The sequence below is a fragment of the Phymastichus coffea genome, unplaced genomic scaffold, assembly GCF_024137745.1.
Source record: "Phymastichus coffea isolate CEN01 unplaced genomic scaffold, Cenicafe_Pcof_1.1 PCOF00013, whole genome shotgun sequence".
NCBI lineage: Eukaryota > Metazoa > Arthropoda > Insecta > Hymenoptera > Eulophidae > Phymastichus > Phymastichus coffea.
In genome coordinates, this window is record NW_026706824.1 from 4,647,004 (window position 1) to 4,659,564 (window position 12,561).

Genomic DNA, 12,561 nt, shown 5'->3' on the forward strand with positions numbered 1-12,561 from the left:
GAGTCCCAAATGCAGTAGTAGAAGAGATAGCTATGGAAGCAGACAGCGCAGTAATGGAGGAAGAGCTGGAAGAATTTCTATTGCGAAGTCCGGTAGTTCCCTCTGATGAGGCTGTCCCTCTGATGGAAGGTATTGAAGATGTCCCAGTGAAAGAGGCAACTGGCCAGAAGACGGCGAAGATCCCGCTTCAAGGATTTACAAATGGCCTCCTCTACAGAAGCCTAAAACGCCAATTTAGTGATAAGGCCCATCGTTACCGTTCAGAGGAGCGAAAGAGCCACCCTTACCTTCCCCTTCAAAAATAATTTATGATACGACGCTTGGACACGGGCCCTTCCATGGTTTGTGGGAATTACCATTCCCCAAAAAACGTTAGATGTTAACCATCAGTGTCACAAATTAATTACTTATTTGGTTTTTTTTTATTTCTCACTCTTTTTCTTGTACTATTTTTCACTCCGAAAGTTACAAGGCAAGTCAACGATTGCGCATTTAACTATTTTACACATGAACTATTGTGTATAGTATAGTATGACACACTGTGTCCATAAATCAATTAGTTTTACACTTATGTTATTGTGCACAAGAGTTTACATACAAAAATAATTTCGTGCACAAATATCAGGTTGCCTTTTATGTTTTATTCCATTGAATATTAATTTTTTTATAAGACCACGATTTTTTTCGTTTAATTACCTTTCTTTTGCATTATGAATAACTCCTAACTTAAGTTTGAAAACTTTAATTTAATCATTTATCTATTGTTAACTTTTTCAATACGCATTTGAAATTTAAAACTGCAATTTTTTATTAAGTAATATTTTTTCTTTAGATCTTGAAGTAAGTATTGAACTATTAAAAGATGAATCTTACGGAACCGAGCCAAGTTTCAAAAATCTGGAAGATTTTATGAAAACAAAAAATTATAATCATATTATCCTGTACCAGCTAACATTGGATAAATAGTGTACCTATAATTTACTAACTTTTGGTTACGTTAACTTACAGTTTTCAAAGATTAGCTTACCACATTGCCTATTGTAATAGTGTTATGTTTATGCCTAGATGTTTTCTCAGTAGGTAGTCTAAACACGGAAGCCGCGAGCAAAGAATAACATGTGACAAATAAAGCGAAACGAAAGTATAGCAATTACCGTGCATATAATAATTAATAACTTAAGTAGTGTAGTCGAACCTTGATTATTATCCAATGGTAATTAATTGGTGCTGGTTGGCAGTTTATCCGATTAAGAATTTGCACAAAATGCCGATTAATTTAAAAAGTAAAGGTCAACTAAAAGTGGCAGGTACTTCATTTAAACTCTTTAATCCTATCTACAAAATGCAAAGTATAACTTATATTAAGTTATTTCGAAGTTTTGAGTTGAGTGACAAAGAGACGTTTCATAAGTAAACTGTCAAAAATTCGGGATTGTCAGAACGTAAAGACAAGTAACAAGGGGACAAAGGCCAAAAAGCAAAAAAGTGTGTAGCAGCGGAACGCTGCTTTCAATCCTTTTCCAGCTAACTTATTTAAAATTCAGACGTTGATTCATCAAAAGTCATTGGATCAAATATTGATTAGCTTACAAATCACGGTTGGTTATAAAGTTAGTATACGCTGCGGATAACACAAGGGCAGATGACATTATAGTGTTCTACAATATCGGAAGCTGATAAAATTAAATAGTACAAAATTAATAACAAATAATAACGATGAATACATTATATCGATTGAGAAACTTTACAACGGTCTACGCTATATTAGCTATAGATAATTCATGGTGTTAAATAATTCAAGTGGTTTCATGCGAATACACGCACACACAAGCACACACATACGAGGGGTGTTTAAAAAGCAAGGTGACTTTATGGTTTTCTCAAAAAATATTTATTTATTAGTCAATATTTATGTTATCCCCTTTAAAGTAATCCCCTTTGGATATCATACACTTGTGCCAGCGCTTTTTCCAATCATCAAAGCACTTTTGATAATTATTTTGAGGTATAGCCTTGAGTTCTTTCAGCGATGCAGTTTTCGATACAAATTCCGATTCAATCGTTGAAACTCGATGCCGTTTCATAGGTTTCTTAAGTTTTTAGAAAAGAAAAAAGTCACTGGGAGCCAAATCCGGTAAATATGGAGGCTGGGGCATGACTGTGGTGTTGGTTTTGGCCAAAAAATCTCTCACAAACAACGATGAATGAGCAGGTGCATTATCGTGATGCAAAATCCACGAATTGTTTTTCCATGTATAGTATTAACTCTCGCAAACGACGCATAAATTCAAGGTAATCCTACTTATTGATCATATAACCTTATGGTAAGAATTCCTAATGAATTACGCCACGGTAATCCAAGTAGACAATAAGCAAAACCTTGAAATTTGATCGAAATCGGCGTGCTTTTTTGGGTGTTGGCTCTTCTGCAGTTTTCCATTGGGACGATTAGACTTTAGTTTCGACATCATAACCATATACCCGCGATTCATCACCAGTTATGACTTTTGAGCATATCAGGATCATCATTGACGTCGTTTAACAGCTCTTGAACGATACTCCTTCTCTAATAGTGATTCGACGATTTTTTAACACTATTTGTTTCAGTTCTTCAACACTTTCATCAGTTCTTGAAATGCGGGGACGACCAGAGAGAGGTTCGTCGTCGATGTCTTCTCGGCCATCTTGAAAGAGCTTATACCACTTAAAAAAATTTTTTGACTTAAAGTAGACTCGCCCCGTATGCCACTGTCAACATTTTAAGTGCTTCGGAGCACTTAATTCCATTTTTTACACAAAATTTTATGCAAAATCTTTAATCCATTGTTTTCGACAGCAGAAAATCGCCGAGCCTAAAAAATACATCTAACGTTTCTGTCTCGCAAAAAAAATTAAACATACAAACTGGCTGAAACTGTGAGCATATGTGAGGGATATGTATACCAATACAATAAAAAAAATATATCGATGATCGAATTTTCATAGCCCGTCCAATTTAAAAATTCACCTTGGTTTTTGAACACACTTCGTATTTTAACTTCAAATTGTTAGCTAAACAAATGACTGGCACGTAAGATTTTTATACGAATTTATAATTATTTTCGCTTATGTTTTTGAAACTGTATTTAAATTATTTATCAAAATATTTCTAAAATCTATCAGTGATTCAACCACTTATAATCTTTATTTAATGTGTCTAATATTGGCAAGTTCTTATAATTACGTAACAAAGTAAATAAATATTAAAATTTTAATCAACTTTCCTGATCATTGATCAACAAATTTTATCGCAGTTATAAATTTTCAACAATGTGAATGTTTTAAAAAGATTTTATTGCATTCACAATTTTTGTATTGTTTATTGAACATGTAGAGTAAAAATACTTGAAGAGTTACATATTAAGTACAAAATTCATATATTTGTTATATATACTTGTGAAATAAATACAAGAAAAATCTTGTTTATCTCTTACGAACAACATAATTTAAAAAAATTAGCTGTAATTGGATAAATTAAACATTATTTAGGCATTTGACATTTAAAATTAATGTTCCTTGGTATACGAAAAAATTCTGTTAATGCTGACATTTCATAGTTGTTTAAGACATTTTGCAATCTTTTCCGTCTAAAAAATTCTAGAATATTAAATGTACTTTAGTGTTATGAGCAAACGATTAAATTTTAGTAGTCTCAAGGATGACTCATGGAGCGCTAGGCTTTTATTGTTCCTCCTGTGGTGCATATCTACGGGTACGTATAGAATGTTTCGTATTACTGTGGTCGGAAAGTAAAAACTCCCGCCTGCCTGGTTTGATGGGAATTTATACATACCATCCCTCGTACACACGACTCCATTGATGATATTGTTAAATTCACACACTCAGAAAAGATAATAACAACTTTATTATGAAAGAATAATAGCGAGTTTTATTTTTGAAACTCGGAAATAGGTTAACAACAGGTATTATCTGAATCGAGCTATTGATACAACTAACTAACAAAAATCAAAATCATAACACCGACGAGAGAGAGGTTGCTTAGCAACGTAAATGTTCTTTTACTCTTTAGATGAGCCACACATAACATTATCCCCCGTCTTTCAGATTATCGTCCCGACAATCTCAAAAAGAAAGGGAAGAAAAGACTGATGACATCAAGCGGGTTAAGTCTTGGTTTTCTCAACCAAAGGCCCGTCTCTTAAAAATTAGCACAGTCTTCTCAAAATCTTCTACTTCTCGAAAATAGCATCCTCTTCAAGCGGGCTGTTCCATTGCTCATGGCCAAAGGGTCCGTCTCTTGAATTGATCCATCTTGAAATTTCGATAGAATCATCAGGAATCATCCACTTGTCAAGCGGGTTGATCCTCAACTCATCCGGTTAAAGGACCCGTATCTTGATAGCAGAATTGTATCGTTATTGTCGGAATTTTGTGATTATAAGCAGATGTATTACTTGATAAGTTATGAACGAGAGTGGGAATGTTGATGTGCTGTGGTACCACAACTCTGTTCCTGCTCTGGCATTTGCCCTGTGGCTCACGGTAAAAACACAGCTCAAAATAACCGTAAGTAGAGCAGATGAGTTACCTATCGTGATCAATTGCCAGTCGGTCAATGTGGACTATCTTTGTCTTGTGTTTTGTAGTCTTTTGGATGTAAAACACCACGTCGTTGATTTTCTTTATGATCTTGAATGGTCCCTCCCAGTTACTTTAGAGTTTTGGTGTTTTACCCTTGATGCAACGAGGATTGTAAAACCAAACTTTTTGATCATCTTGAAAATCAACTTTTCGAGCTGTTCTGTTGTAGGTTTTCTTTGTTTTTTGAGAATAAATTCCAATGTTGAGTCTTGCAAAATGGTGGATTTTGTTGAGTGTAGTCTTGAGTTTGTGTATGTAGGTTCCGGGGATAAATAGATCATCAGTGGGTGGAGATCCACGCATGAGGTCCAATGGAAGTCGTAAGTCAAATCCAGTAACCATCTCGGCTGGAGTAACTCCTGTTGTTGCATGTATCGAAGATCTGTAAGCTAAAAGGTATAATGAAACCCAACGATCTTAATCTTTCTGATTATTTGTGATGTATTTAGACAAATATTCAAGTATTGTTTTGTTTTGTCTTTCAACTTGACTATTCGATTGTGGATGTAACGATGTTGTTCTTGTTTTTCGGATATCAAGTAAGTAAGATAATTCTTTGATTAATTTAGAGTCGAAATTACGACCTTGATCTGTATGAATTTCAAGAGGAACTCCATATCTACTTACGAATTCTCGAACAAATACATGCGCAATAGTTTTCGTTCTCGTATTGGAAAGAGGGAAAACTTCTACCCATTTAGTAAAACAATCTATCAAAACTAAAAGATATTTATTTCCTGAAGAAGAAATTAGGAAACGTCCTAAAATATCCATTTGAATTCTTTCAAAAGGTAAACCTACATCGTAAATTTTCATTTGACTGTGGCCTTTGTTAGAAGGACCTTTTTTTGCGATACAGATGGAACAAGATCTACACCACTTTTCAACATCATTTTTATAAGAAGCCCAATAGAATCTTTTACGAATTTTTTCTAGTGTTTTATTAACTGCACAATAACCACCAGAAGGAGAATCGTGAGCTTCTTCCAAAATCACGTCAATGTAGTTTCTGGGTACAATTAATTGAAGAATTTTGGTTTTTGTATCAGAAGAAATCCATTCTCTATATAAAACATCATCTTTAATTACTAGACAATCCCATTGAGATATATAAATTTTTATATATTCATCTTTAGAAGAAACATCTTGCTATGATAATTTTACCCCATTCTTTTTACTTTCTAAAATAGCCCGAATAACATCGTCCTGATATTGACGATCTCTCCAAATAGTTTGAGGTATTTCCTCAAAAATAATACGTCTTACAGAATTATCTTTCTCATATTTTGACTCTACAGTGAAGCAATATTTGCAAGATGTATTAGGACAAGGTCGTCTAGAGAGTCCATCTGCATTGCCATGAGAAACGCCTTTGCGTTGTATAATTTTGAAATCATACTGGTCTAATCTTCCTATCCAGCGTGCAAATTGGCCATCGAAATTTTTGAAAGACAAAAGCCATGTCAATGCAGAGTGATCTGTTCTGACAAAAAAAGGTCTACCACATAAATAATAGTTAAAGTTTTGGACTGAGTCTACTACAGCTAGAAGTTCACGACGAGTAACGCAATAATTTCATTCAGCTTTAGACAAAACACGACTGTAAAAACCGATCACCCTTTCTACCCCATCCTGAATTTGTGATAAAACCACGCCTATACCATGATCAGAAGCATCTGTATCCAAAATGAAAGGTAAATCGGTACAAGGAAATACTAGAATGGGTGGAGTTAATAAAACTTTCTTTAAATTTGAGAATGATTTCTTACAATCATCTGTCCATTCAAATTTAGTCTTCTTTTCGGTTAACCGATAAAGGGGTTTCGCAATCGACGAAAATCCCTTAATGAAATGTCTATAATAAGAACATAAACCTGTAAAAGCTTTTACCTGTTTTTTACAGACGGGTTCTGGCCAAGAAACCATTGCCTCTATCTTTTTAGGATCGGTCCTCTTTCCTTTTTCTGAAACAATATGCCCTAAATACTCGATTTCACGCTGAAAGAAAATACATTTTTTTTCTATTCAGCTTCAAATTAGCATCTCGAATCCTTGTAAAGATTATACATAAGTTACCAAGCATATCATCAAACGATTTTGCCATTACCATGACATCATCTAAGTAGATCAAGCACGGAGTAATTTTTCCATTAAAAGTTCGAATGTAGCTGGAGCATTGCATAGTCCAAAAGCTATAACGATAAACTGCCATAAACCATTACCTATTGAAAAAGCTGTCTTTTCTCTGTCCTCTGGACGGATCTTAACCTGCCAATATCCGCTCTCAAGATCCAAAGTCGAAAACCAAGAGTTACCAGCTAACTTATCTAAAGTTTGATTGATTCTAGGTAAAGGATATGAATCTTTGATTGTCTTATCGTTCAACTTTCTGAAATCAACACAAAATCTCCAAGTGTCGTCTTTCTTTCGTTTTAATACTACTGGAGAACACCAAGAACTTGATGATTCCTCGATAACCCCTTGTTTGTGCATATCATTAATCATTTTATCAATTTCTATTCGTACATGAAAAGGAAGAAGACGAACCGGCTATTTCACAGGATTGGAATCATTTAATTCAATTTTATGTTCAACCAAATTACATTTTTCGGCAACATCATCATCTTGAAAAATATCTTGAAAATCTATTAAAAGCTGACAGAATTTTTCTTTCTGTGAAGAATCCAAATTTCGGGAATTATCTTCAAAAACATCTTTCAAAAGATCTGGTAATTCCCCAGGCCACTCCATAATTCTGCAACATTTTTCCCCATCCGTATCACTGTCGATTCTACTTGGGATACCTTTAAAAATTTCAAACATTGACTCTGTAATTCCAGTCTTATTCAAAAAATCACACCCAGGTATGCAATCGTCAGTAATATCTTCAACAAAAACAATCATCTAAACTGAATACTGATCTAAATCAATTCTAGCAAGTGTTTTAAACTTAAGAGGAACATTTTCACCAGTGGGATATTTCAATTTTTTTTTATTGAGGGAGATTTGATGGCAATTCGGAGTAATAAATTTAGAATTCAGAATAGTAACGTCTGAACCTGAATCAATTTTCAAAATACACGATTTTTTATTTATGCTACCTTCAAATTTAAATGTTTTTAAATTCTGAAGAACCCTACAAACATGCAAACTCTTATAATTCGATCCACCAGTAAAATCAGTAGGAGCCTCTTTATTGGGTGTCAAACTTACCTCTGAAAATTTGACACGAGCTAGTTTCCCTGTTCAGGACAACGAGAACGCGTGTGTCCTTTTTTATGACAACCCCAACATTCAAGATTTTTCCTGGAAAGATTGGCCCTGTTTGTCAGAACTTTTTGCGTCATCGTCAAACCTCTTTTGTGAAGAATTTTGATTATTATTTGAAGAATCTTTCATACGTTGAGAAGCCAAATTTGTGACGGTGTAGGCCTGTCATGACCTGCACCGTGTGCTTGCCTCCCTCTCCTTCTTAGGCAAAGGCGCACGGCCGGCATCAAGCGCACGTTGTTATCACGTGCCTGATGCCTGCCCTTTTATTTTTCAGTAACGCACGAGAGTGGAAGGAGAAGCCGTGGACGCGACGACGCGATCGAGTATTGAGAGTGCGAGAGAGAGAGAAAGAGAGAGAAAAACTATAGTCTAAGTTGGGCTTGGCGCGCGGCACTTGTCGCGACCGGCATTGCCGCGTGCCGCCGATTAGGAGGCGAGTGGTGGGAGAAGGCGTGAGAAGCCGGCTCTCATGCACTCGCGAGAGAGAGTGACGCGACGCGCGCGACAGCAATGAGTCGTACGAGTTAGCTGGTGACCATCGCTGCCTGCCCTTTGTCCGGAAGAAAACAGCATTCCTCAGCAGATCGGCCGGACGGGACTTCCTCTGCCAGCGACACAGCAGTTGCCCTGCAAGAAGCTGTCATCGAGGCAACACCCGACAGCCTTTTCTGCCAGGTCGCCGGCCACGCAGCAGCTAGGGGTTTTCCAGCCTAGCCGCCGGTGGGACACCTTCAAGGCTGCCAGCAACAGCGACGTCCACCAAAATTGGTCAGGTCACCGATTCCTCTCTCTCTTTGTATCTCTTCCTTTCCTCGGCGATTCTCACGGTTCGCGTTGCTACGCCAGGCTTTTCCGAGCCGGCGTAGTTTCGGCAGTGTGTAATTTAAGTAATTGTTTGAGCCGGTTAACGAGGTGACATGGCGCTAACGTGCCGGTCATCTCGCTTAGATTAAGTTTGCGCGTTATTGTTAATAAGTGTTTGTACTTTCGCCGGCACTCTAGATAGTGCGTTGTAATAAACGGTTTGTCAAAGAGTTGTGTGTGTGAAATCATTTGCCCGCTGTCCTCCTTCCTGCTTTGCCTGGAGCGATACACCGCCTCCCTTGCCTTCCCCCTTTATAAATAATTGGTAATAGTAGTGAATATATCGGCATTGCACGCCGACGCTATTACAAATTCTTATTTTATTCTTTAATAACTTTCACTTCCAAGGCTCATGCAAGAGCTACTTTGAAAGAAGTAATACGTTCTAATTATAGAGTTTCTCTGACCCCCGTGTGATAAATTCCATTGACGGTATAGGCAGCGGTGGTGGAACGTCACGCACGAGCGGAGAGGCATCGGCTGCCATCGATAAGATGTTGGGCACCATTGACGCGTCGTCAGCGGCTGCCAGCGAGGCACCAACTGCCGGCGGCGCTGTGCCACCCGTCGAGCGCGTACCATTGCGGAAATCATCGGAGTACGAGTCATCAGCCGCCGAGTGCAGCTCATCAGGTGGACTGCTTAAATCAATGAGCACTGGATGAGCATGTGCACGGTCAAGAATACCTGCTTGATGTTGTTGGTTATTAGCAGCGGCAAAATCGGTGTCCGTGGCATTGGTAGCAGTAACAGCAGCAGCTCCCTCGACATTAGCAGGAGTAGCGTCAGCAGCAGTTCGAGATCTCGTTTTTATTTGAAATGGTACTCGAGGCGGTGTTCGTGGCGTTTTTCCGGACATAGTAGTCTTCAAGAAAATCTTCGGACGAGTCCCTAAAATGTTAAACTCACACACTCACAAAAGATAATAACAACTTTATTATGAAAGAATGATAGGGAGTTTTATTTTCGAAACTCGGAAATAGGTTAACAACAGGTATTCTCAGAATCGAGCTATTGATACAACTAACTAAAAAAAATCATAACACCGACGAGAGAGAGGTTGATTAGCAACGTAAATGTTCTTTTGCTCTTCAGATGAGCCACAAATAACAATATTTTCACATCGTGAGTTTGTATAATAGCTTATTTGTTTGCGATTGAACAATATTGTCGGTTATACTGTATTTAATATTATGTTACTACTGAATATATATGTTTTAGAGTTCTGCAATGTACCAATAAAAGTTTTCAATAACTTACAGATAAACTGAGTATAATAAAACAGAAAATGCATTAAGTGTTACTAGTTATTATATAAATTACAACAAATACATAACATTATATCGAATATAATACAAAATAAATCTTCGATTTGACTATAAATCCATCGTATAATCTTTCTAATTGTATAATTTAATTGATATTCTCTTCAACTCAGCAATTACTATTTTGGTAACAATTGTATACTTAATGCTTTAAAATTTGTGCTCGTGGATAGGATAACAAATGACAATAAACTATAAAATTAAAATAAAATTATTTAATAAATAATGACGAAACGTAATATTCTTAATATTCTTATTAAAATGTATATCGATTATTAATCATACAGCTGTTTTGATCCGAATTCTATTTCTAAATCTACTTTTTGGGAAGTTGTGAATTATCTTTCCGCCATCAGCTACCTCCTGTAATGAACAATAGTATTTCTATCAATGTTATACATATTTTTATAATACGTAATATGTATATATACAATTATAAATTAAATAGTTAGAGAATAATTTTATTTTTAATATTTTTATATTTTTATTTTTAATAATAATTTATTTAATTACAGTTACAGAAGCAATTTTATTATGCAAGAAATAATATAAGTCAGACAGGCATTAATATAAATAATTAGCAACATAGACTTAGAAGTTTATAATTACATGAAGCTTACATGTACGTATATTACTAAAGATTACAGATTATAATTCTGAGAAAATAAAATATCCTTTTATTTTTTTGTTGCTGAAGTTGAATCTGTTGTTTAATTAGAATATTTTATTTTAATATTGTAATCCTATTTTGTGGACTTTTATACAAACTGATAACTAATAAAGAAAATACATTTTCTTACGTTATACATTTTAGCAAATACCTTCATTTTATTATATAGTATTAAAAACTAAACAATAATATGACAAATATCTATGTACGTTCGGGTGAATATTTGGATAAGTTTTAATTTTTAACACAATTCAACACGAAAATTGTCATACCCCATATAAAAAAAGTCTACAGGAAATCGTAGTAAAAAAAACTTAGGTTCATGTGAAAAAATCTGAAGATAATTTTGCTTAAACCATTATACACCGCTGTACATCAATTAATACAAATATACGTGGATAGATTTGTACGAGAAGTCCTCTTCGAGCTATTATGGAGAGTAGATGTATTTATTTATCACTCCGCGACAAGTCGAGTTATAAATACAAGCGTTCTCACGTCTACTCTGGACTTAGGCCCTTTTATTAACTTCACTTTCGACTGCGAATCACATTTTCTGGTAATTCTACCGAGGCTTTTTTCACCAAAAGGCAAATCAGTGATTTTTTCCTCTAATATATTAACTTTTTCTGTTGACATCTTCAACATTACCAGTTATGCGATAGTTACTCAAAAAAATCTTTTTCCTGTACGTAAGCAAAGACTAATAATGGATTGTATATGCGCGCGAGTAGTTGTGACGTGCTGCAGTACCGAGCAACGGAGAGGCGCCGAAGACAACGACAACAGCAATTAATGAGCGAAACAACGGATTGAGGCAGTAGTATTGTGGAGCGAGCGAGAGGTCGAGCAAGAGGACAAATAGCGACGACAACAAACATCAGCGAAACGGTCAGCGAGGAGCACACCAGTGACGTCACACGGCGGAGCCCTCTAGCCGTCGGAGAGGCTGAAGGTCGAAGTCGGTGCCATGTTTTTCTCTTGTTTCTCTCTGTCTCGTGCATGTTTGGAAGACAGCTTATGGGTGGTAGTACGGTACACCTGCTGGCTACCCGGTCGATGAATTAACGGCGGAAAGTGTTTTGTAGGGCATTTGTTGTAATATTTCATTTAGACAGGGAATCGGCAAGCTGACCAGCCACCGAGTCACCTTCATGTTCGCGTTTATTGGCGGTTGCGATCACGACGCTCTCAGGAAGCTCGATTATATTCCGCTTTGCAAAAACATAGATGATGCACATAGTACACCATATGGCCATCCGCGAGGCTGGCCAGGTCACTTTGTGCAAAAATCTTTTGTTAAAGCGGCGGACAGTAATTGTCTTCCTCAACAGAGAACGGAGACTCCTCAAACAAACAACAAGTTGTTTTAGGAGAGGATGTCGTAAACTTCTCTTACCTGTACGGGCATAAGCAAATGCAAATGCAAATGCTGAAGTACAAAATGCGTCACCGATTGCCCTCGACAAGCAACTTATGCTAGTCGACCCGAAGTGAATGCAATGTGTATTTGAACGAAGACTTGCAATCACAAGTGCGGATGTGTGTACCTTCACGCGGTGGGGTTGAAAACGCTGTCTTTGTAAAGAAACAGCAGGCAAAACACACAACGCTCGCCCCTAGGGCAAAAGGCCAATCGGTCAAACGAAAATAAACAACACGGACCATGACAGCACGTGGTGAGGTGCGGCCCATAAACGCCCAAACATTCAACGCGGAGTCTACCACACCCCAAGAACTCAACTCGAGCCCAGAAAAGCCAAAATCCGGGAGTCACTTGAGAGGAAA

At 36.7% G+C, this 12,561-nt stretch overlaps 2 protein-coding genes across 14 annotated transcripts in view; both read right to left on the reverse strand.

Moving 5' to 3' along the window:
- Positions 1–4,713: 4,713 nt before the first annotated feature.
- On the reverse strand, positions 4,714–7,146 carry LOC131673522 (uncharacterized). The gene is made up of 2 exons (XM_058951563.1): positions 6,864–7,146; positions 4,714–5,030 (listed from the first exon to the last, which is right to left on the reverse strand). Exons 1-2 carry the CDS (start codon positions 7,144–7,146, stop codon positions 4,714–4,716), a joined length of 600 nt encoding a protein of 199 aa, XP_058807546.1.
- Positions 7,147–10,211: 3,065 nt separating this feature from the next.
- The window catches only part of LOC131673140 (dopamine receptor 2-like), a 923,047-nt gene continuing 920,697 nt past the window's right edge, over positions 10,212–12,561 (reverse strand). For all 13 annotated transcript variants that reach the window (XM_058950948.1, XM_058950958.1, XM_058950902.1 and 10 more), the window contains one exon: positions 10,212–10,466. In XM_058950948.1, the coding sequence (XP_058806931.1) occupies positions 10,383–10,466 (84 nt within the window). In that variant the 3' untranslated portion in view covers positions 10,212–10,382. The remainder of the gene's footprint in view (positions 10,467–12,561) is intronic.

Coding starts and splice junctions, on each gene's coding strand:
- LOC131673522 (XM_058951563.1), bottom strand. CDS start 7,146: ATGATTAATGATATGCACAAACAAGGGGTTATCGAGGAATCATCAAGT. Junction 5,031..6,863: donor AAAGACAGCTTTTTCAATAG/GTAATGGTTTAT, acceptor TATACCTTTTAG/CTTACAGATCTTCGATACAT.